General features: G+C 36.8%; 1 protein-coding gene across 6 annotated transcripts in view; it reads left to right on the top strand.

Moving 5' to 3' along the window:
- Positions 1 to 23,671, top strand: part of USP32 (ubiquitin specific peptidase 32) — an 80,659-nt gene extending 56,988 nt beyond the window's left edge. For 2 of the 6 annotated variants that reach the window (XM_074922672.1, XM_074922668.1), the window contains exons 15-35: positions 587 to 727; positions 4,018 to 4,177; positions 6,441 to 6,595; positions 7,339 to 7,420; positions 9,208 to 9,282; positions 9,898 to 10,036; positions 10,318 to 10,423; positions 11,112 to 11,285; positions 11,810 to 11,984; positions 12,619 to 12,770; positions 13,470 to 13,581; positions 14,118 to 14,329; positions 15,773 to 15,957; positions 16,548 to 16,634; positions 17,480 to 17,600; positions 18,268 to 18,459; positions 19,036 to 19,327; positions 19,758 to 20,191; positions 20,539 to 20,631; positions 21,178 to 21,347; positions 22,499 to 23,671. In XM_074922672.1, coding sequence (XP_074778773.1) covers positions 587 to 727; positions 4,018 to 4,177; positions 6,441 to 6,595; positions 7,339 to 7,420; positions 9,208 to 9,282; positions 9,898 to 10,036; positions 10,318 to 10,423; positions 11,112 to 11,285; positions 11,810 to 11,984; positions 12,619 to 12,770; positions 13,470 to 13,581; positions 14,118 to 14,329; positions 15,773 to 15,957; positions 16,548 to 16,634; positions 17,480 to 17,600; positions 18,268 to 18,459; positions 19,036 to 19,327; positions 19,758 to 20,191; positions 20,539 to 20,631; positions 21,178 to 21,347; positions 22,499 to 22,562 — 3,321 coding nt within the window. In that variant the 3' untranslated portion in view covers positions 22,563 to 23,671. Of the gene's footprint in view, positions 1 to 586; positions 728 to 4,017; positions 4,178 to 6,440; positions 6,596 to 7,338; positions 7,421 to 9,207; positions 9,283 to 9,897; positions 10,037 to 10,317; positions 10,424 to 11,111; positions 11,286 to 11,809; positions 11,985 to 12,618; positions 12,771 to 13,469; positions 13,582 to 14,117; positions 14,330 to 15,772; positions 15,958 to 16,547; positions 16,635 to 17,479; positions 17,601 to 18,267; positions 18,460 to 19,035; positions 19,328 to 19,757; positions 20,192 to 20,538; positions 20,632 to 21,177 lie in introns of all 6 variants that reach the window. The other 4 variants (XM_074922669.1, XM_074922674.1, XM_074922671.1 and 1 more) reach the window with 4 other exon arrangements.
- The last annotated feature ends 634 nt before the right edge of the window (positions 23,672 to 24,305 follow it).

Genomic DNA, 24,305 nt, shown 5'->3' with positions numbered 1-24,305 from the left:
TCTAAATTAAGCTATGTTCTACTTCTAAGGCTACTACTGAGTGTTTTGTGCGAAGCATTCAAAATGTTCTTTAAAACTTACAAATGGAAAAGGCATTTATGAAAACACAACTTTTACCTTTAAATGTAGAATAGTTTAATAATTAAACACTTCTGTGTTTTCGTTCTAAATAGAAGAGTTCATTGCTGTTGCATAAAACCAGAAAATAGTTAAACAGTAAAAGAAAGCTGACAGTTTTTTCCATTATTCATGCAAACAAAATGTAAAACACAGACCAGCACCATCACTGATGAGCGTAGATCAGGTTTCTCTATGCATGTCTGAAGTTGTCGGAGAAGGTGACACAAGAGAAACATATTACAAATTGTCTGCTGGACTGACTTTTAGAGAAATGTTAAATAGTGAAACTTGAGCATTAAGTAGTGTTAGCTTTAAGTACCATCTTTCAGTGTGAAAAGCAGTTATTAATTGCTACCTAAAAGTTTTTTAACAATTAAAAACTGTCCTGTGTTTATGAACTGAAATCATTGGAGCTGTATATTATTTATTCCACTTGAGATTTAACAAAATCCCTTTTTATTTAAAGGCTGCATCATTAACAATGGAAGGTGGAAGATTAAAGCGATCTCCACAACTGATTGAAGGAAAGGACTACATAATGGTGCCAGAACCAGTTTGGAGAGCACTTTACCATTGGTATGGAGCAAATCTGTCCTTGCCCAGGCCGGTAAGTTGTGATTATTGGCACTTTTTGTTTGCCATAAGCACCGAGATAATGTAAACAACCTGATGTGTCCCAACTTCTGCCCATTGTACACGGTAATCATTTATGGTCATCTCCCACTTCATCCAAAATGGATAGTCTAAAGGAAAAGCCTTGAAAAAGCCGTCTCAGAAAGGGACATGCCTAGAAAGTTGTGGATATTTGCCAGGAGATTTGCAGCACAATCCCCAGGAGATACTGCAACAGGACAGAAGCGCTGCTCAACTGACCATGATTACTAAAGCAGCCGCAAGTAAACTTGAGATCAGTTTAGAAGGCTTGTCATCAAAACACTCATCTTTAAAAGCTAAGATAAATTTTAAACTGGTCTGCAAAACCAATAATATTAGAACTGGGGCACCTGCAGCTTTGAAAACGCATTTCTTCTCTCTTACTATTTGATGAAGGTGGGGGGAAAGGTAACAATTGCTGTCCTTCAAGCTCAGTGTCATAGAAAACACCATGTGCAAGGTTGGGAGAAGGTTGAAAAAGCAGCTAACAATAGGTGATCCCGGTGAAGAAAACAGGCAAAGACTATTCCTTGTCAAAATGGTTGCTCAGAAACTCTTCTGAGCTGTAGCTGCCAGCTGCAGGAGTAGGTATTCCTCAAAAGAATTTGCTGTGAGTGTATCAGCTTTTGAGTACTGCACGGACTAGTGGTGCTGTTCAGCTTCTAATCAAAGGTTTTTTCAATACAGCATTTATCATAAGCAATTCCACGAGAAGTAGATGCTAAAACTGAGTTGGCATCTACTGTCTAAGGCTGTGTCAGCATCATTCTGGCCAGCTGTGTTCAGTGCTAAAAGCAAACACCAGGAATCTCACCCGATACACTCATCCAGTCAGGCCCCCCCTTGCTTCAGTTCTTCAGTTTTTATTTTTGTTGCAAGTATTCTGTATCCTGGCCATGTGAATACCATTTGTTATTTTGAGCAGATCATATATTAAAAATAAAGAGTTCCTTTGTGTCATTCTTCTTTTAGTATTATGATAATTGCCTTTATTTTTTCTAATGGGTAATTAAAAATCTTACTGGTGAGGCAAGTGATGGTCATTCTCATTCTTCAGCACAAAATCAGTAACACTCCTCCAAACTTAGGAAATACTCCTATGTCAGCAAATAATTCATATGTACTTAATTTTCACATTTCTTGGATTCAACTACAAGCGGGAAAGCCAGTGTATCTCACGAATTGTGAAATAGTTTTACAAAACAATTAACATAAGTATTTCTATTGTATAATAAAAATGTATTCACAGATAGGTAATACTGCATTTTTATGTCAACAATTATTTAATTGCCTGTAGTCACTTAAAGCCTTGTAATAAAATGAGCTAATTAGCAAGAGCCTATCAAAGATAAGGTATTTGTATTTGTTAAAAAAAAAAAAAGAGGAAAAACTTGAACTGAAATTGACTTTTTGTAACTAACACTAGTATTTCCTGCATTAAAGCTGTAGTCTCTTCAATTAAAAATTAATTTGGGGCACAATGCAGAATGTATTGCAGAATGTAATTTTCAAATGTGAAAGTGCTATATATTAAATGGAATTGACTTAAGTAGACTAAAAATTTAGTCTGTTTTCCCAGTGAGATTTTTTTTTTTTGGTTGCAGTTAAACAGCAACATTTCTGAAAGAGAAGCAGTAATTATATAGCAATAGCCTTTGAATCATATCATTTACTTGCTATTTATTGAGATCTCTCTGTTTCTCTGTGTGTAATACTGGAAAACAATTAACAGGCCATAAACATTTGGGGCTAAATCTGGCATGCCTTGAATTAGAAATAATGAATTTATTAAAAAATAGCCTGATATTAGACTCAAACTTTGATGTCATTTGGTCAGTTCACTCTTAACATTGGAAAGCTTCTTCAGTTTCTGTTGAGTATATTTATTCCTTATAGTGGTTGGTTTATTCTCTGTCAGGTAATCTCTTACAGGAGCTACACTTGAGAAAAGTCAATGAGGGGATTTTTTTTTTTTTTTTTTTTGGTGGTAGCAGCAGAGTTTAGGTGGTTGGTGTCACAAAGACTCAGTGTCAGAAATGGGAGAGAATTAGCTGTATGATTTTTTTTTTTTTTTTTTTTGACGATTTGGTCTGTTAGCTGTAGTACTGACAATTATTTTACAGTGAAAAACTCACTGGCTTCTGTTACCCTCCTCCCACACATTCTCCATGGAAACAAATACCTTTTTATGATCCAGAAGAGGCCAGATCTCTTCATACACAAACTAACGTGCTTGAGGTTTTTGCGATAGGGTCATTAGAAAAGAGACTTCTGTTCAGAATGAGAGAATTAGTTTGGGTATCCTGTCTGGGGAAAAAAAAAAGTATAAATAATTTATGTATAAACTGTAGCTTTTCAGTCCATAATTAAGGAATATTTTGACACTTCGAGTTCAGATTTGACACTTGAATTCTTGAAGACTATTTGATTACTTGCAACTGTGTATACAGGCACTCACAGTCCTGGTCTCCCACCCTGCAGTAGGGACTGTTATGTTGTTTTTTTCCAGAAAATGTCATCACTATTGTTGTAACTGAAGTTTAATACCGCGGCACTTCAGTACATTCTATTGCTTCTCACAATTTAAGCTTAAGTGTTTTCTTCTGCTTCACATGGTCACAAAAATAGTGAACAGTCCTGCCATTTATGTATGTCAATGTTTAGGCAGATCTAGATAGCAAAATCTTTAGAAATGGTGACTGAAAAAGCTGCAAGTCATGTTCTGGGGTACTTTCAGCTTTTTCTATCAACGTAACAACACACGACAGAAGCAGGCTTCAGCCTGTTCTTACAATATGAAGGTTTTAATTCAGTCCTGTAGTTCAAAAAGGTCAGAACAAATGTCTTACTCAGCATGTGTGAGTTTTTTCAACGGTTGTGAAACTTACATATTGAAGTACATACTGACTAGAATTAATGAGGTTGATTGTAGATTCACAACGTTTCAGGAATTATAAAAATGCTGTGTTGTACAGGAAGCTATGCTCCACTAAATAAGGTGTTTCCTTTTGACAGTCTGCAACTAATAGGCTTCAGAAAGTGCTTAGAAATCAGGAAATTGTTGTTTCTGTGGATATTTGCCTAAGACCCTGTAAGAAGTTCAGAAGATTTCTCGTCTCCTAGTAAAACACAGTTTATTTTTTTTTTAACCATCTGCTTTAATCATGACTTCCTGTTCCTATTGGGATTTCCCACCCGTTTCAAACAGCGGTCTCTAAAATGCGTTTTAAACATCTTTACTAGGTGATCAAAAACAGCAAAACAAATGTGCCTGAACTCGAGTTATTTCCTCGCTATCTGCTCTTCCTGAGACAGCAGCCTGCCACTCGAACACAGCAGTCAAACATCTGGGTGAATATGGGTATGATGAGCCTGAGAATGTTTCCTCAGCATTTACCTAGAGGTAACTTAAGAATGCAGCAAGAATACAAGTGTGCAGTTTCTAAGAAAGCAAGACCCACAGCTCTAGAAGCTTGCTGCCACTGTGCTTGTACACCAGCTAATCAACTGTAAGGCACAATCAGCATTTGGTAAAGATTTAAAGGCTTTCCTCATATCTTCTCTTAAAAGGAAGAGGCGTGAGGGGGCATTTTCGGGGAAGTCAGTTAAGTCGCATAGTTACGGCAAATAGATCGGTGAGTTGAAAGTGAGAACTGAGCACTGCATAAACTAAATGGCCAAGAAGGGCACATGTGCTGAATCCTGTTGGTAGCTGATTTTGCAGCCATAGAATAGATGAATTTGTGTGTTGGGGTGGGGGTGTGTGTCTGATAGTACAGGGGTGTAACAAATGAAATCATTGTTCAAGCCAGCTGCATCCGAGTTGGGCAACTGGGCTCTAATGCCCCAAATGATTTAATACTCTTGAGAAAGCGATTGCATTAATGGCATATGAAGACTATTATTGCTGCAATTTAGAAAGACAATTCAGTAGCAAGTGTAAATATCCAGCTAAATTGTGCCATAATGGCCATGATTGTGGTGGTAACGCTCACCGAAAGATTGTACAAGTAATGGGCTATAAGAATAATCTTTAGATGGAGCTTCACATTTCAGCTGAAGTGTGTTGCAGGATTCGTTTTCTGTTACCAGTTTGTGTGCACAGTTGCACACTTGCCTTGCACAACAGGTTTGAAGCAATACCTGATGTTCACGTGCATGTGTGTTTGGATACACACAGATATATGCATCCACAGTAACATCTGTCCAGAAATGGGCTCACCTGACTACTGAAAATTAAATCCTTTAGCCTTGCTAGTGTTAGCCTGTGTTTAAAAATCTCATGCAGATGCTCAATTCTTCACTGCTTTGGTAGAATCTAAAATTTAATGATAGCAGCTGCCTGCTTGATCAAGTTCCGCTACAGAAACTGCCTGCTACCCAAATTTATTTTTCCTACTTGACCTAATAAAATGGAAACTGCTTTGTTTGGACATCCTAAAATGCTCAAATTCAAATAAAGAGAATCATCTGATGTGCTAAATTTGATCTTGATTTGGAATTATTTTGCTCTGCACTAATTTATTTGTCCAATCAGTTATTAATCTTATTGAGTTTTCGAAGATGCTTTCTTGCTGTAATCTTACAACTAATCCTCTGATCCCTAATCTCAGAAAATGCTTTTTGGTTTTTAAAAAAAAAAAACCAACTTTGCTTGGTATACTGAAACAAGACTGATGCTTTGCTGACTTACAAGATGATTACAGTATGATTTTTCTCTCTTGTTAAATTGCATGTAATGCTGCATCTTTTCATATGATCCTATTTATTTTATTTTGACAGTGAAAGTAGAACAATGTCACTTCTCTGGTTGCTTAAGTAATGCAGTTGCCCAGTTGGGTTTGGTTGCATAATAAAAGTTTTTCATGAATGTGTTACAGACCTGTCTCAGTGAGAAGTGGGGAACTTCCTAAGTTTAAATTGAAGAAACTCAAAAAATAAAGCGTGTAAAGTTGGCCTCACCTCTTGTGCCAAAGATATTATAGAAAAGAGCAACCATCTCAACTGATGGAATTAATTTGTGTTGCAAACGTGAGATTGTTGAGGAACTCTGTTGAAAATCCTAGGCATCTTCACAGAATACGTTTATAGGAATTTTGTTATTAAGAATATTACTGCTGTGAAACTGCTGATTTCATCTTCACAGAATAGCATTCATCTCCATAGAAGAGCTGAAGCAAAGTCATGCTACTTCATAGTATAGTCAGACTGATTTTTTTTGGTTTTGACTTTTTTTTTCTTTTACTTACAATGTTCTCTCAGAAAGAAAATTCTCATGAAATTTTCAAGTCCTTTATTTTGAAAATTACTGTTGTTTCTGATTCTTTTTAAGAGGAAAAAAAAAAGATTAATCCCAGTCTTTTAAAACCTCTTTTAAATTATTTATTTCCTATGAGAATCTTAGGGGAGCAATTTTCTAATAGCTTTTGGTTAGAAGGGAGATAAATTTATCTACTTTGTGATAGCTGGTTTGTTGTCCCAAAGGGTTAGTAACAGCTAGCTTTCAGTCTAACTCATTTTATCCATAGAAGCAGTAGAACTGTGTGCTACTTTTCCCACAAAAAGTACTTATAGTATGTAGTGTCTAAGTTGTTACTGATCTGATTTCAGTTGGCCTGTTGCTGTGTACATTATCTTTTGCCCTTTTCTTACGATTGTGAACGCAGGGAACGTACCTTCACCGAATGCTCCTTTAAAAAGAGTGTTGGCCTACACCGGCTGCTTTAGTCGAATGCAAACAATTAAAGAGATTCATGAATATCTCTCCCAGAGGCTACGTATAAAAGAAGAAGATATGCGCCTCTGGTTGTACAATAGTGAGGTAAGGTCTGTCTTTTTTTTTTTTTTTTTTTTTTTTTTGTAATCAGCTATTGAATATTGTGTATCTTATTATTTTCTAGAAACTATTAACTACACGTGCACAGGGAAAATAAAAACCAGTAGACTTAACTTTCCTTTGCAGTTTAACTGTGCAGGCAGGAAAATTCTTGCCCCTTGTTTTCTAGAGGTTTTGCATGCACTCCAAGCAGTGAAATTTAGATTTTGGAGTTAATGATCCAGAAAAATTATCTCTTGTTTTTCTAGTAGCCTGAGAAACATTTAATTATCCTGTGACGTATTTAAAAATTAGCAATTGGTTGACCTATTAAAAGACTTCATAGGAAGTTTCATAGAAACTTTTAAATGGAAATAAAAATACATCCTTTCTTCGACACACATGATGCTCTAGGCTTCTGTTGGCACAGAAGCCAACAACCAACCAGGATCTTTTTCAAACGTGTATGTTAAGAAATCACAATGAACAAGCAGAATGTATCCCTCCGAATCATCAAGTGCATGTAATTCTCTCATTCTAAAGAAATGCCACATAAAATTAAAACAATTAACTACATGCTTCTGGAGATCAGTGAACTACTATATTGAATTAACATAGGTAGGAAACTGGTGCTCTCATTTTTTTGTGAAGTTAACACTGTTTTAATTTCATTGCTTCAAGATTAAAGTATCCTCAGAGGATTTTAAATCTAGAATTAATAACTATATGGAGTATTTTTTCTCCTGCAGAACTATCTTACTTTGTTGGATGATGAAGATCACAGACTGGAGTATCTTAAAATCCAAGATGAGCAGCATTTAGTAATAGAAGGTATAAAAAAGGCCTATCACTGGTTTACATACTAAAAATGAATATTTTTCTGTAGGTATAGATATGGTTAATAAATTGTATGTAGTGCCCATTTCTGTAATTGCCCAAACTACACAAATATATGGGCCTTCTGCCCAAATATGTTATTTTTGGAAATGTTTTGAGAAGGAAGAGTATGTGTAAATAGTTGTCTGTCTCTTTATCTGTATGTATTGAAAGAAATACAAGAAGAAATACTAAAGCTTAAAATAATCCACTGCCCCTACAGTAATAACTAAAATGCCAAAGATTTAACGAAAGTGGTGTGCAGCATCTGAGCCTTTTTCATGATCTCATTTTTCTTTTCACTAACTTTACACGAGTTCAGATTATGATATTTGCATGAAGACACTTTTATTCACAAAGCAAAAGGCGAAGAAAACTGCATGTTTCAGTCCATGTCAGGTTCATTTCTAAGATTTTCATTACAAGCTGCCGTTATTTTCACATCTGGAGAAAACCTAACACCTTTGGACTTGACTGCTTGACTGACTCTTGTCACAACAAAAAGGCATCATGAACAATCTCAACCGTTGTTGTTTCAGTTTGTCTATTGTGTCTCCCCCTCCTGCCATGTGCTGCTTCGCTAGGCAGTGCCATCAGTCACAAATACCATCAGCCCTTGTCAGAGGTATCAGGGTGCATGGATTGGTTGAGTTTTCAATTAGTTTGACCTTTCTGGCTGATTTTTTTTTAATGTGAGAAACAGAAGTGTACATCCTTAATCCACTCTACTGCTGTCCTTACGTCACAGAAGCAAGATCTGGGTCTCGCCTTGTTTCTATACAAGTTTCACTTAGGGCGGTTTACTATTACACCTCAGGTTGGCGTGCTAGATGGACTCATATTTTTTGCCACTTGGCTCAGCTCGTATTTAATCAATTTAAAGTTGGCAGAGTGGCTGCTGCAGTTCATTGTGTAGCTGCATTAATCGCTAGATGCAAGAGGAGAAATGGGAATTTGTAGAGGGAGGGGAGAAGGACTGGGACCTTGCTCTGTCAGGTGAAACAGAACCCCGAGGCCGTAGTTCAATAACCAAACCAGCATTAAGTCAGCACTGCCACTGAAAGCTGCAGTCCACCCTGCCTCTATTTATTATGCCATTTGCCTTTACCCGTGGACAACTACTTGGCACCCATCTGAGGAACTCGCTGTGAGAGGCGACCTGGTGAAAAATAACTCCCTTTTCCTCTCTTCAGCCAGGTTCCTTAAGCCAGTGTGCTGTATGGCTTGTGTCAGTGCAAGATAGAGATTTACAGAGGGATCCTGTGGGAACGCAGTGGTACAGATAATTTAGGAAAGCTTACTTTTTTTTTTTTGACCCACTTTATCTTGAAACACATGTAATTTGTCCCTGTTTTGAAAGACACTTGAATCTTTTGTTGGTTCGTAACAACAAAAAATAGTAATGATCACTCACAAAGTGAATAGATTTGTTCAAATCTGGGACCTCCTTATTAAGTATTAGAATAAGTTCTGAAAAAAATTGTTACCCAACAGGAAAGAAATCTCCAGGCTGCTTTTTTAACGATGTTACTGGCATGGTTGGAATGATGCCAGTATTAGAATGATTTCCAATAATGTTAGGAAACATTGAAATGAAAATTAGGAAAAACAATAACTAAAAATAAGCTAATTTCTCATCTCAAATATTAGAAAATTTTAATTAAACCTCTTCAGCTGTATAAGCTCTCAGGAGTAAGTTACAAACAAATCTAAAAAAATCCTTATACCATATCTCTTTCTAGTTCGAAACAAAGACATGAGCTGGCCAGAGGAGATGTCTTTTATAGCAAACAGCAGTAAAATAGACAGACATAAAGGTAAGTGTTTCAGCATAGTAATTGAATTGTGATGAGAAGAAAAATCCGAAAGGCTGTATTTTGTTGAAACAGTTCTTTTTAATATAAGTGCTCTTAACCTTGGAAAAGGTCTTTTATGCCTCTGCTGCTTTGCTTGTTCTTTCTGTTTTATTAAGTCAGATGCTGGAAATGTGGAAGGGTTGGATGTACAGATAGATAAATTTATAGATGTTCAGGTGCAGCAGTAGCAAATGGCACATAGCAAATTCTGGGTTTTGTGTTTATTATCGTGGATTTTTTTAAGGTAACGAATAGTTAAGATTTTAACAATTTAATCCCGAAATTTCAATACCGTAATTACTTACCTGAAAATAGTTTGTACGGCTTGTGCGGATGTCTGTGGTGGATCAGATCCAACAAAATATCTCCATTTCTGTTCGCTTCTGTTGAGAGGAGCAGACATTTTGAACAGGCTTGGTCCTCTGTTGCATCTATGCTAGCTGCAGTCTCGTAACTGGGAGCAGGTTAAATGGAATTGGTTACTGTGAACAGGTCATATTCTTAACTTTACTGATACACCACTCTGAATTTTTCATCTCTGCACAGTTGGTATAAATTATGTTCTCTTTATCTCAGTTCCCACTGAAAAGGGTGCCACTGGATTAAGCAATTTGGGTAACACGTGCTTCATGAACTCCAGTATCCAGTGTGTCAGTAACACGCAACCTCTGACACGCTATTTCATCTCAGGAAGGCACCTTTATGAACTTAACAGGTAATTTTCTATTTGAGGCCTTTGGCATTTTAGATGCTGTAACATTTCTTTAAAATGAGTTTCAGCTTTCAGAAGTAGGCAATATGAATAAATCCTTTTAAGCTCAGTATCATCAACCATCAGCTCTACAGCAGACACTAGATCGGTTACATGAAAACACAAACTCTTTTGTGTCTGGGAGTTAAAACACTTCAGCAAGAAGCCTTTGCCCTTCTTTGTTTACTCCATGTTTGAACTTTGTTTAAATTTTAGTATGGTATTAATTACTTGATGATTTCTAGGACAAATCCAATAGGCATGAAAGGACACATGGCCAAGTGCTATGGGGATTTGGTTCAGGAGTTGTGGAGTGGAACTCAGAAGAATATAGCACCGTTAAAGCTGCGGGTAAGTCTGTGATGTCTGTTATTTAAAGGTAGAAAGCAAGAACTTCTTTGAATAACAGAAATCTTGTAATGTACTTTTTCCTGATGTTACCTTTATTGTAATGGTTCTGGGTCTCAACCCAGTATCTTCCCTAGAGAAAGGGAAGGAAGCATGGACATGTATTTCACACGTTAGAAGGTGGCTCTGAGGCCAGTGAGCACGTCCTGGGCAGTCAGTTATCACGTGTGTTGCTCCAAGCAGGTCTCACAATTTGCTTTCTTGCCTATAAGGGGCGGAGGGGAAGTGTTCAGGAAGGGGCTGTGCAGGGGCAAGGTGCACATCTGGAGGAGCCCAGGGTTCATCAGTCCTGGTGCTCAGGACTCGAGCAGCTTTCTGTGGAGTACAACCATGGTTCAGTGGCTGTAAGCTCAAAGGAGTTACCTGATGTGAATCAGAGGTGGTGATAGTAGATGTGGCTTCTCTAGCCCGTGTTAGGGACAAAAGACTATGCATTTGCCTGTAAATGGTCTCTTATTCTGCAGGCGTGGGGGTTACCTTTAACTCTTGGCAATTGAATTTGTGCTCATTGACAGCGTGCCTCTTGTCTACAGTATTTTGATTTATTGGTACAATTTTTGTTACCTGATGTTAAATAACTTCCGGGTTGGGTTTGGTTTTTTTTTTTGGTTTTTTTTTTTTTTTTTTGTAGTGGACAATAGCAAAATATGCTCCAAGATTTAATGGCTTTCAACAGCAAGACTCGCAGGAGCTTCTGGCTTTTCTTTTGGATGGTCTTCATGAGGATTTGAACAGAGTTCATGATAAGCCATATGTTGAACTGAAAGACAGTGATGGTCGACCAGACTGGGAAGTAGCGGCAGAGGTATGGGTTAAAAATTTGGGGTTTGGGATTTCTTTGTTTGCTGTTTTCTTTTTTCCTTATAGTCCTAAGCTGCTAAGTTGTTGATGAGGCTGGCTGTGGCAATACTCTCTCAGGACTGTATTGTCTTTGGGAACTTGTTGGGTCTGTGATCCAAGGAGTCAATTTCACCTTTCAAATTAGTTTTAAATATTGTAATAGAAGCATGAATATGATACTTAACAATCATTGTGGCAACTCCTCAGAATTACAGAGTGTCAAAATATTTCAAGATACCTGATGGATCCTTTCAGAAGTACTTTAAATGATGTCATACCTTGATTGTTGTGTTCATTGAAATAACTTTACTTACGTTGAAACTAAATACTTCCTATTTATTAGAAACTGGTAAACAACTTTTATGAAAATAATTTGACTCCCATAGGCCAGTGAAACTTCGGAGGTCTTGCAGCATATCCTCCTTCCTGTAGTTCCAGCGAGTAGTCTTCAGTTTCTAACTTCGTATTGGTTTTTGTACTTCATTTTAGGCCTGGGAAAACCATCTGAGAAGAAACAGATCCATTGTTGTAGATTTATTTCATGGGCAGCTGAAGTCACAAGTAAAATGTAAAACTTGTGGACATATAAGCGTTAGATTTGACCCTTTTAATTTTTTATCCTTGCCTTTGCCAATGGATAGCTATATGCACCTAGAAATTACAGGTGAGTAGTAGCATTTAACTCTATAAACTTAGCAGTGCTAAAATAAGAACTGTATATGTAGAACAGATTTTCAATAGCTATAAAACATCCAAATTTTGTTTGTGTTGGTACTTACATTTAAAAATAGTATAACCATTATAATAGAGTACAAGAATTTTAATTGGAATGCAGTTAAATTAAATAAAACCTTGAAAACCAGCATAGATGGCCAGTTTTTAGTCTTGACTAAAGGACTTAATACAGAAACTTGTAAAATGGAGATTCTAAGGAACTTTCCTTTGGTTCACTGTGTTGTGGAGTTTGTCCTAAATCTGTCTAGAGCAAAAGAGAAGGGTTGGGGGGAGTGTACAAACAAAAATTAACTTACAGGTCATGAACTATACTGCGAAGAACCAATGCATTGTTGGAAAAGAGGCAAAGGCGATAAAGTGAAACAAGTTTTGAAACCATTTTCTACTGCTTAGGCAGCAAGAGCTTTTCTGACATTTATGTGCAGACCTTGAAAATTGGCTGGTTTAAAAAAAATATAAAATCTTCAAGTAAGGAAAAAAAAAACTTTAAGTAGCTGTAATGTATTACTCTCATTAAAACTTTCCTGGTTTGCTGACCAGTGTGTTTCTTTTCCCCTTTAAAGTAATTAAATTAGATGGTACTACTCCTGTTCGGTACGGCCTGAGATTGAACATGGATGAGAAGTATACAGGTTTGAAAAAACAGTTAAGTGAACTCTGTGGGCTAAAACCAGAACAGATTCTACTTGCAGAAGTGCATAGCTCCAATATAAAGGTAAGGGGGGAAAAAAAATAATTGCTGCAACATACTTACGGTATTTGTGTTTGTTATTTGTATCGTGGCATACCTCATTCTTTTTCACATTAAGCTTTGCTTGCAGGAACTGTGAAATAATTTAACTGAACGTGTGATTAAAAAGTCAGATTAGTTCTATCTCTGTATTAACTTTTATTTGATTCTTAAACCGTAATTCGGCTTGCTTTTAAATAGATTTAAAATCAAAGTAAACTGAACCAAAATAAACCACTTGTAAACAAAATTAATAGTCATGTAGAAGCTTGCAGAAATTTAGTTGAATTGATTACTAATTATATTTTTAGGAAAAAAAATGATAAAATCATCTTGAGGTAATAAATCTCAAGGTGGAGTGCTTTGAGTTTAAGCACTGTTGAGACATTGGAGGCATAAGTAATGACCGGCTTTACTATGTGTGTATATATTTAATGTTTTTTGCTGTCATTGAATAGGATTAAAACTGCTTGAAACTGGGTGCTCTCAGTGTCTTTAGAGAACCATTAATAACTCTGCAAAAAGGTGTTGGCTCCCTTTTTACCTTCTAGAAAGGTGTAAGAAAGCAGATGGGAGGGGAGAGATAAGCTGTTAGATACACCGTTTTCAAAAGAACAACACGTGTTTGGAGTCACAGGTAGGAGTATATACACGTCTGACTAACTTTCTCTTTTTTTACTGAAGAACTTCCCTCAAGACAACCAGAAAGTCCGGTTATCAGTGAGTGGGTTTTTGTGTGCGTTTGAAATACCAATTCCAGGATCACCTACATCAGCATCAAGTCCTGTGCAGACAGGTAAAAGAAAACATCTTTATTTTCCTGTTCTTTTAAAATGCCCAGGGTTTAGGTACTGGAGAAATTCAGGAGAAAACCTTAATTCCTAAAAATAGGTAAACAGTGAGGATTAAAGAAAAGACGAATAAATTAGAGCAGTCGCAGTATCTACTGATAGTCTGGGAGTGGTTTTTTAGGATTGTGCCCAGGATAACAGCCTGAAGATTGCTATATACTTACTTTAGTTAAAGACACAAACACACAAAGTATTTTATTACTTGTGGGTTGGTTCTAAGGCAGGACGTATAAAAAATTGGAAGCATGGTTTTGGTTTTATTGTTTGTGGTTTCATACATAGGTTGTAAACACCTCTGTTACTCTTTGCTCTTGCATGCTCTGATTTTGCAAAGTTGTAGGCAAGTAAAAGGTTAGATGTTGCTCTTAAGGAGAGTAGGACATATTTCATGAAATGCACTGAACAGAAAGGAAAGGGTGAAAAGTCTCGTGATCAGTTCTGGTTACTGTAGGTAATTGAGAATGTAACTGTCTATCTACAGATGTCTCAACTGGGCCATCAGCTAATGGGACACCCAATATAATGATGAACGGGGACCTTCCTAAACCAACCCTAATTCCAAACGGAATGCCAAATACTGTAGTGCCATGTGGAACAGAGCGTAACCTTGCCAACTGGACTCTCAACGGCCACGTGCCCTCGCTTCCTGATAGTCCGTGTACAGGGTATATAATTGCAGTCCACAGAAAAATGGTGAGTAGCTTTTGCATTTGTTATAAATCGCTCACGTAACGCACTTTGAAAGAAAGTCAGCGAGGATTTTTTTTTTTTAATGTCCATATGATAAATTAATCTTTATTTCTTAAGAAGAGGGAGCATGAATATATTTTCTCCTTAAGTGAGCGCCAAGTTCTACAGAAACACAACTCTTGTAAATTTAAATAGTAATGTCTAATGGTGTGTTTTTCTTTCCTTAGTACTGGCATGCTTCCCAGTTTTTTAATGCCGAGATGCATACTTGGGCGTTCGCTAACTCCCTGATTAAATGTTCCAGACTCTTTGAGCAGAAAAAATTCTAATTAGAGGAGCTACTAGAAATGTATTTCTTTCCCATTATGTGGAAAAGCCTTATTTCTCATACGGAAGCAGAGTGAAGATAAATAGTCCATTCCTGGGGCATTCTGTTAGCATGAACTACTCTCTGTAAAAGCATCTGTAGTTAAGCTGAACTCTAAATGTCAAAGCCGGATGACTGAACACCTCAAATAGCCACACGTTCTGCGTGTGCTGTGTCCAGGCTTTAGTCTGCTGGCATTTAGAGCCTGGGGGATGTGGGCCAGGAGGCTGTTAACTTCCCTCTTCGCTCTCTGTGTTTATGAGGGGTTTTTGCTTTGTTCTCTCAAGTAATGGCCACTAAGCACTGTTATCACTGTTATCTTGATTCAGGTTTTTGCAGAATCTCAGAGGTGATTGGTATAATGCTGTTGAGCCATTGCAAGCTGCTAGTTATACAGCTTAAAAACGACTAAAAATTGTTTGTGGAAGCTATTCCAGGAACCAGTGCTTGCCATTGTCAAAAATCTTATCAATGGAAAGGGTTAATTGTATAAAACTTATGCAAGGCAGTAGCTGTTTGCTGTACCTCAGTGTCATTAAGTTGTGACAGTAAATCTTTCTTAGAAATGGGAGATGTAGCCTTAAAGTTTAGTTTGTCTGCTTAGAATAAGTTGTGTACAAGTCTGTAGTGCCTCCTTTAGACGTAAGGGTTTTCTTTCTCTAGAAAACATGAGCTTGCCTAGAGCAGAGGTTGTTTTGGGGCAGGTATTAGCATCATTAGCTGCATGTCTGCATTACAGTAGTACCATGTGGTGGGAAATGTAAGAAATACCACAGGAAATGCGAAATATTGTACGTGGCTGAAATACAGATTTATGTTAGGTGTGGTCTAGTGCCTAAATAACATTGCCATAATATCATACAAAAAAGTTTTCAGGCAATTTCAAGTCAATGATCAAGATTTACAGTATTTAATATTGGAAACAATGGTTGAAACGCAGTACTTTTAATAGAATTAATGGTTTATTTTAATTGCCAAAGCCTGAAATAAGTAACAAGGTCAACATCCTAGTAATTATGGTAATGTGAGTTAATACATACTTATATCTGAGTCATTTTTTTTTTATTTGACCTATGCAGATGCGGACAGAATTATATTTTCTTTCATCTCAGAAGAATCGTCCCAGTCTCTTTGGAATGCCACTAATTGTTCCTTGTACAGTTCATACACGGAAAAAAGACCTGTATGATGCAGTGTGGATCCAGGTTTCCAGGCTTGCTAGCCCCCTCCCGCCTCAGGAAGCTAGTAATCATGCCCAAGACTGGTGAGTTTGGCATCTCAGTCTTTGGCTTGAGTTTACAGCGGCTTAAAAGATTTGAAAATCCATTCATTCTTCAGCTTTATTAGTTTTGACTTCTCGTAATGCCTCTGTTGAATGAACATATGCCTTTTAATGTATAACTAAGCTTTAAATGTCAACAACTTCAGGAATGATTGTCTGTGCTTTTACTCCACACGCTTTCTGCCTGCAGATTCCATTTAGTGGTTGTTTTTTGTTGGTTTTTTTTTGTAAGAAATCATTTTAGAGTCCTGCAATTTAATAATGGTGGTAATTAAAAATAACTTCTAATCCTTTTTAATACAGTTAAATGTAGCATACTTTCTAGCTGCACTTAAGGATTGGCTTTACGTGATTTGGTTTGTTCGTTCTCATCCAGTGACTGATAATTCATTGTATCTGACAAATTTAGGTGATCTAAAGACAGGTTTTGTATAATAGCTTAATCTAATAAAAATTAGAATTTCAAGGGGGTTTTTGGGTGGGTTTTTCTAAGTAAACATGGCAAGCATAGTGAAGGAAGGTAATTGGCAGTCAGTGAGTGCTCGTGTTTCATGTTGTGTTCTCTGTTTCAGTGACGACAGCATGGGCTATCAGTATCCGTTCACCTTAAGGGTAGTTCAGAAGGATGGAAATTCTTGTGCTTGGTGTCCGTGGTACAGGTAAATTGTCCTTTTCAAGATTTAAGAAAGGGAATCACGCCAGCAGAAATGTAATTTATGGTAATGTGTTTCTGAGATGTTTCAGATTCAGAGGTAATATCAACCAATAAGAATCTAGAATCTAATTTAACCAAAACCCTCACATGGCAGGCTTTCACTGTGGAACAGCTTTTATGACTTCGAGAGCTGAAAGCTCTGCTGACACAGAAACTTTAAATTAGGAAACAAACACGACAGTATTAAAAACCTCTTAACTCCTCCCAATAATCTGTGTGCGTGTGTGTACATATGCAGGCACATATGTGTTCCTGTTTGGAGGATTTGTGGGGTTTTCATAAAACCCCAAACTTTTAGATAGAAATCGTCTACCCTGGTTAGTTCCTGTACCATTTGAAGAGTAAAAAATAAAATGGATGATAAGAAATTCACCCTGGAAGCACACTAGGAATTTTCCCCAAAGACCTTGCTTTCAGACTTGCTGGAAGGTATTCAGACCATATGCTTATTTTTTAAAAAAGTCTCTTGCGGCTAGATAAATAAAGTACATATCAGGTTGTGAAATACTTGTGGAGACAAAACATTGCAGTTCTGGTGTTGTAGGTAGGGTCGGTCGGATGGATGAGCTCACCCAACTGCTTCAATTTCTCATCTCTGTTAAAGTTTTGAAGTAAAATAGCAAACTGACACAAATCTTTATTTTATGAAAATGCCTGCCTTACACTGAAGGCAAGGCCTGAGACTTTGGGGCTGCATATGTTACAAAATAAGGAGCAGAATTGGAGTGTGAAGTAATATAAAACTTAGTTTGGGACAGTTTACTTACCACATCGAACTTTTTGATGTAGATTTTGCCGTGGCTGTAAAATTGAGTGCACAGAAGATAGGGCTTGTGTTGGGAATGCCTACATTGCTGTAGACTGGGATCCAACAGCTCTCCATCTGCGCTACCAGACGTCGCAAGAACGGGTAAAATTTCAATGCAGACCCTTTGTTGTTTGTTAATAGCCCCGAAGCACAATCCATTCCACCAAACTCTTAATTTTTTTTTTTCACAGTCAATGTTTCTTTTGTCCATTTTCTGTTAAACTAAAGCCAGTAATCATTGAACAGTATATTCTCGATAAATTAATGTCTTAATGTGACCATAATGTGGAAGGGAAGCTTTTAAGAATCCACAACAGTGTATTTTCTGTGTGTTGTGAGTTGCTTTTGATCTAGTCTCCACAATATATTACAAAATATGCTAATAGGATACATTTTCTAAGCATACCGGTGCTATAAACAGTTATTCACGTGAGTAAACCTATTTCCTCATTGAGTCAACAAAACCTAACTAAAGGTAAGCCTATAGCTGAGTTAATCTAGAATAACTGTTCAAATTTGTGAGTTAAATCTGTAAACTTGTGCTTTATGGATAATTTTGTAAACAGCACACAAGAATAAGGGTGGAGCATTATTTGTATGTCTGCCTCTTCATAATTGAAATTAAATTTCTGCTAAAACTTAGTACATCTAGTTTTTATCTTTAATCCTAAATAACTGTATGATGTTATTAGTATGATATGGTGAATAGAACATTCCTCTGAGCAGTGGTTTATGTTTCCAAGTCAGATACAGTTTTATCTCTCTTCAGATTGTAGAAGAACATGAAAGTGTTGAACAAAGCCGACGAGCTCAAGCAGAGCCCATCAATCTCGATAGCTGTCTTAGAGCCTTCACCAGTGAGGAGGAGCTGGGAGAGGATGAGATGTACTACTGTTCCAAATGCAAGACCCATTGTTTGGCCACCAAAAAACTGGATCTGTGGAGACTTCCCCCTATTTTGGTATGATCTTGTGTAATTTCCCTCTACAGCAACAAAACCAAAAGCACATTGATCACAAACTTGAATTGCTAGGTATGTCTCCTTGTGCTGATTTGCTGACAGTCTCAGGAGGGGCATTGACTCCGTTTGCTTCATGCATTTTTGTAATGCAGACAAATAAAACAAGCTTCTAATCCTTTTGAATCTTTTTAGCTGACACATTGCAGGAAATGGTGGTGTTTTGCATTCAGTGTCATCTGTTCTGCCATAGGATTCACGCTCAGGCAGTCTTTCTGGTAACATGATCTTTTGTCTAGTTGTGTAACACCTGCACTTGTTGCTTTTCAAATTTGGTAGGTTGTTCAAAACACAGTGCTGAATCACTGAAGCAACCCTTTCCATCGTTTCCCCATGAAAATATTTGTTCTGTATTTTACCAGCTTGATCCCAAAATCCCAATTGTCACATTAAAACAACGTTACTGTTTTAAATTAGCATGTGCTAAAATGTGTATGTTTCAGGAAAAATTATCTTCAAACAGTGAAGTTACTGTGATGTAATTGTCCTCCTTTAATTTTCTCTAACGTTTCTCCTTAGATCATCCACCTGAAAAGATTTCAGTTTGTAAATGGCCGCTGGATTAAATCTCAGAAAATTGTTAAATTTCCCAGAGAAAATTTTGACCCAAGTGCCTTTTTGGTACAAAGGGATCCAAGTAATTTTCAAAGAAAGCAGCTAACGCTCCAGGTTGACAGCCTTCCTGAACCACGGACTCTCCAAGGGGAGGCTAGAAAAATAGATCTGCAGGCCACCTACACGCCAGGAGAAGGAGATACACTGCACAGAAGTCCATCCTCCCTTAACACTACTGTCTTGAATAATATCAAAGGTAGGTAGTAATCAGGGAGAATTCCAGTCAATACGAATATTTGGAGGGGGAAAAAAACATAATTAGGAAAAAAATTTAATGTTTCTTTGGTCAAAGCACTACATTGATTCTGAAACACTCATTTCTGTTGTTGTTTGGCCTGGAAAGCTTAGTGAAGCTTTACCATAATAAAAAAAAGAAAAAGAATTAATCATTATCAACTGATATTGGCACTATCTGCTCGAGTGAGGCAGGTGCTCCTCCACGTTTCAGTTTATAAATGTAGCCTATTATGTGTGTGCAAAGACTTTTATAGACTACTTATTAGTTGTAGTGAAACAGTGTTTTTTAATGTTTAGTTATACAAAAAAAAACCCAACCAACTTCTAAAAAAAAAAAATCTGGACTATGTGTTTACTTATCTTAGTAGTCCACATGTTTTCTGTTTTAGCGTCTCCATCTTTGGGGAGGAAGAGTGGAGCCAGCTGTCCTTCAAGTAAAAACAGTAGCCCAAATAGTAGCCCAAGGACTTTAGGAAGAGGTAAAGGGCGTCTGCGGCTACCACAACTGGGCAAAAACAAACTCTCCAGTAGCAAAGAAAATTTGGATTCAAGTAAGGAGAACGGTACTGACCAGGAACAGAGATTTACTTCGGATCAAGGCGATGCTCTTACTAGAGGGCAGATTCTGGGTGGTAGCCAGAGTGAACTATGTACTGCTCAGGACAGTGAGCTGACTCTAGCCAACGGATACATCTGCGAGCAGAACGCCTATAGCAATGGCAGCATCAACGGTCAAATCGACAACCACAGCGAGGATGATACTACAGATGACCAAAGAGAAGAAGTTTGCGCTAACCCTATTTACAATCTTTATGCAATTTCGGTAAGTTGATTTTCTTTATGCGAGTAAACTATCTTTAATGCAGCATTGTTTTGACTAAATGCATTTCCTCTGTTTCCATTACAGAAAGTAGGGCTTTATTGATGAGAGCAAAGCAGAGCCGTTGTCAGCAAAATAAATTTGCCAGAAAATGAGTACAACTGAAAAATATATCTCTGCAGAATGTTTTTTTTCTGCTCGAGTATATAAAGTTAGTCAGCTCCAGATGTAGAGATCGTCATGAACCACTGTCACTCGCTTAAAGATCATGAATTTGTGAATCATTTATTCTATAAATTCGGGGGTTTGCTATTTGATCCAGAATTAATTTTCTTCTTCATTTTCTTCAGTGCCATTCAGGAATTATGGGAGGGGGTCATTATGTCACTTATGCCAAAAACCCGAACAACAAGTGGTACTGCTACAATGACAGTAGCTGTAAGGTAAATAATTTATTTTTTTGTAGCAAATAATTTTCATGTTGGTTACTTAGCGCTAAAAAAAAAAGTTACATTTGGTGAAAACTGTTCTGTGAGATCATGAGTCTTAAAAGCTGCACTGGATAAATATTAAAATTATTAACTGAAATTGTGCATGAGATGTTTTTTGGTTTTTTTTTCAAGTCAACATCTGTTCACCGGCTGCCACCATGCTTAAGGAAAGATGCTTGTTTTGTACAGAGATGGAAAAATTACTAAAAATGGAAGTCTAAGAATATTTTTTCGTGATGCTAGCGGTTTTTGTGTTCAATTACTTGAATAACTAAGTTCCGACATTTCAAAGTATTTGCATTTATCACTCTAAAATTTGTCAGACTTTTCAAGTAAATAATGGAGCCTGATAACTAGATCAGGGGAGACAGAAAATGGGATTCTTCTTGTGCTACACAGCCAGTTAAAAACACTGTTTCTAGGGCAATTGTGTGTATTTTGTGAGAGTAACGCCACTGTCCCGTTGCGCGTTTCAGACGGTGTTTTTCTCTTTCTCAGGAATTGCATCCCGATGAGATCGACACCGACTCTGCCTACATTCTTTTCTACGAGCAGCAGGGGGTAGACTATGCACAATTTCTGCCAAAGATAGACGGCAAAAAGATGGCAGACACAAGCAGCATGGATGAAGATTTTGAGTCAGATTATAAGAAATACTGTGTTTTACAGTAAGCGGATGATCTTCCACGGACTGTTTTGAGAATGTGAGGGATAACATCCTGAAACTTACATTTGACAAAAAAGTCATTGAAACAGATAACCTAAATGTAGTTATTGTACCCTGTGATCTGAAAGCACAAAAGGAAAACCCTAATTAAATAGCAGTTAATATAAAGATAGTATTGTTTTGTTCTGTTATCTCACTACATGCTCTAAACGTTTCTGATGTTAGACATCAGGCTGAGACTGCCATTGGCCTTTAAATAAAATGGTTTGAGAAAAGCCAACTAGGACCAAATAAGAGCTAAATTAAATAGTCCAAACAGGAGCTAAACGAAGTAGTGTAGAGTTTACCAACTGTTCTAACAAATCCCTAAGGCTCTCTTTAGGTTTAAGATAATGGGGAAAAAAAAAAAATGTAGTGTTGTCTTTGGGCAACACGATATTGCTACCTCCTTTTTCCTGCAGTTTTATTGCATTTTATTGGCAAAACAGGGAAAGCAAGAGAATGACTAGTGCACAGACTTAAAGAATTATCATCAAGAGTAAGAAAAGTTTCCAGTTTTGCCACCACTAATGTGTCAGTTGCTTTCTTTCTGTATGTTGGGAGCACAACCAAATCATAATTTGAGAAGAGATTCATTTCTACACTTGAATGGTTTATTATAATTGTGTTTTCTCCATGTGTTGGCTGTGCAGATCAACATGTTTCAGGAATGGCTTTTCTGCCTGAAGAGTGCTATCTCAGACTGCTGAGATGCCTCGAGAAGAAACTTCAGGTTGAAGAGAGTAGTTGTGATTACACGCACGGTGTCTTAAAATGTGCACATTGCACAAAATGTTCCCAGCTTTTGGAAAGAAAGATGCTTGAGCTTATGTTTCATGACTGGTGTTGCTTTTAAATTTGCACTTTTAAAAATTCATATAATTAAATTCAAAAACATGGTTTGTTTTTGTTGTTGTAAGGGCTCTGGAGTGAATGGCTGTGAATTATCCACTGTGTATTTCAAACAAATAAGAAGCTGTGGCTGTCAGGTAGCTATCGTAGCATTCATGGATGGATTATTTTTTTTTCATTATTGGTTTCATAATTTAATGGAGTTTCTTTTTTTTTTTCAAAATTTGGTTGCCTTTTCAAATTTTCCTTTTTTTTCAACAGGTTATGCATATACTTGCAGATAAACCAGAATTGCTTTCCATGCCCTTGCAACATGCTCTTTTAAGTCAACAGGCTTATTGCATGAAGGAAAGCATGACTGAGTCTGAGAAGAGACTGGAACAAAGATGGTTATTTTCTGAGTAGGCATTTCTTTAAACATTTTCAGTGTTAAATTATTTGCATATCTGAATGAAGATAAAAAGTTTCACTCTTCTGGCCTTTTGTTCTTCAGCTGAGTCTAAGAAGCTTACTAATTTTTTCGTATGTCATCATCCAAATTCTTGAGATTTTTGTATCTTCGCTAACAAAATTGACTTATAGTTGATCTCTGAAATAAATGTTTGGATTCATTTTAATGTGTTTTACAAGAATGCCAAACCTACCAGTAAGTTTATAATTACCAGGAAGATCTTTTATCCATTTAAGAAGTTGTATCAGCTGATCTTGCTGTCTTTACTCAGGCAAAAACCTCCCTGCCTTTGCTGGAGGTCGTGCCTCTTTGAGGACAGCAGATGGGTTCCAAAATAAGTATCGTCTCAGTTGTAAAGCGTTGCTCCCTATCCTATATGGTCTTTTATCTTTAAACATTGAGACTGAAGAAAAGCAAACATGACTTGTGAATTTCTAGGTTAGAAGCTTTTTCAACACCCGTTTGTCTACTCCTCCCTCTGCAAACTCCATGAAAAGTGAAAGATATTCAACTGATTTACTTTAAAAAGTTTTATTTAAGCAGGTAGCACAATCTACTAATGTTATTTGATCTTCTGTGTTTGTTACGTTGGTTGTAATTAATTTTTTTAAATTAAATTAATTCATGAATTAGTAGTAAATTTATTAAGTTAACTATTAACTACATTCACTTTGTAAATTATTGTATAAAACTTATTGACAATGCACTGACTTTAGAAAGATGTTAATGTACATAAATACCTTGTAAATAAAATAGTGTTGATGTACTGGAATATGAGCTGTATTAAAAAAAAGTATCAGTAATTGTATATGGAGTGAACCTGTTTATCTGTAACTATATTATTCAAACAAATTAAATACTGTGGATGCAGATGAAGTGTCACTTCTTGTCAGATAATTTTTAATAGCTCTCTTCCTGCTTTGAAGTTTCTGTACTGTTTTCATTAAGCTTAAATGGATTTGTCAGTCTAAAAAATTGAAACGTGTGAGTAAACATACGGCACCTCTTTGCCGTTTGTCCAGCATGGCACTGGTTCTAAGGAGCTCAGTATTTCAGATCTTCTAAATTTTGGTTTTAAGTTCCTTTAGTTCTGCTTTTGAGAACATTCTGTTCATTTTTTTTAGAATTAGTCCATTTAATCGTTTAATATGTGTGCCTGTGTGAGAAGGTGAGACCTTTCCTTCTTACAAGTAAGTCTGAAGAACTACTGCACTAAACCACATTAATTCAGCTGTTCTCACATTTTTCTGTGGTGTAATTTTGCTAGATCTGAAGTGAGATCAGTGATGACTTGGAAGCACAGTGGCTGCACATGGGATCCCTCATTACCTATGCTGAGAATCCTTCTGCAGGTTATTAAAGTGGGAAAAAAATGTCTTTTTAAATATTTAATTGCTCAATTTTTGTGTGTGTACTTGGACAATTAAAATTCAAGCTGTAATAATTTTATTCCAGGTTTTCATGCTGTGGTAAATAAGGCTCCTTTTGAGTTTCACGGGAATTAGGTAAAAAAAAAAAAGTTTTTCTTCAAAATGTTCTAGAAATAATGGGATTATATGAAAACCATGTAAAGATTCCATCACTGGAGGGTTTGATAGGAAGATAGAGATAGAGGTT

The sequence above is a fragment of the Athene noctua genome, chromosome 19 (assembly GCF_965140245.1).
Source record: "Athene noctua chromosome 19, bAthNoc1.hap1.1, whole genome shotgun sequence".
Classification (NCBI taxonomy): Eukaryota; Metazoa; Chordata; class Aves; order Strigiformes; family Strigidae; genus Athene; species Athene noctua.
The sequence above is the reverse complement of the archived record's forward strand: the minus strand, read 5'-3'. Positions and strand labels throughout refer to the sequence as shown.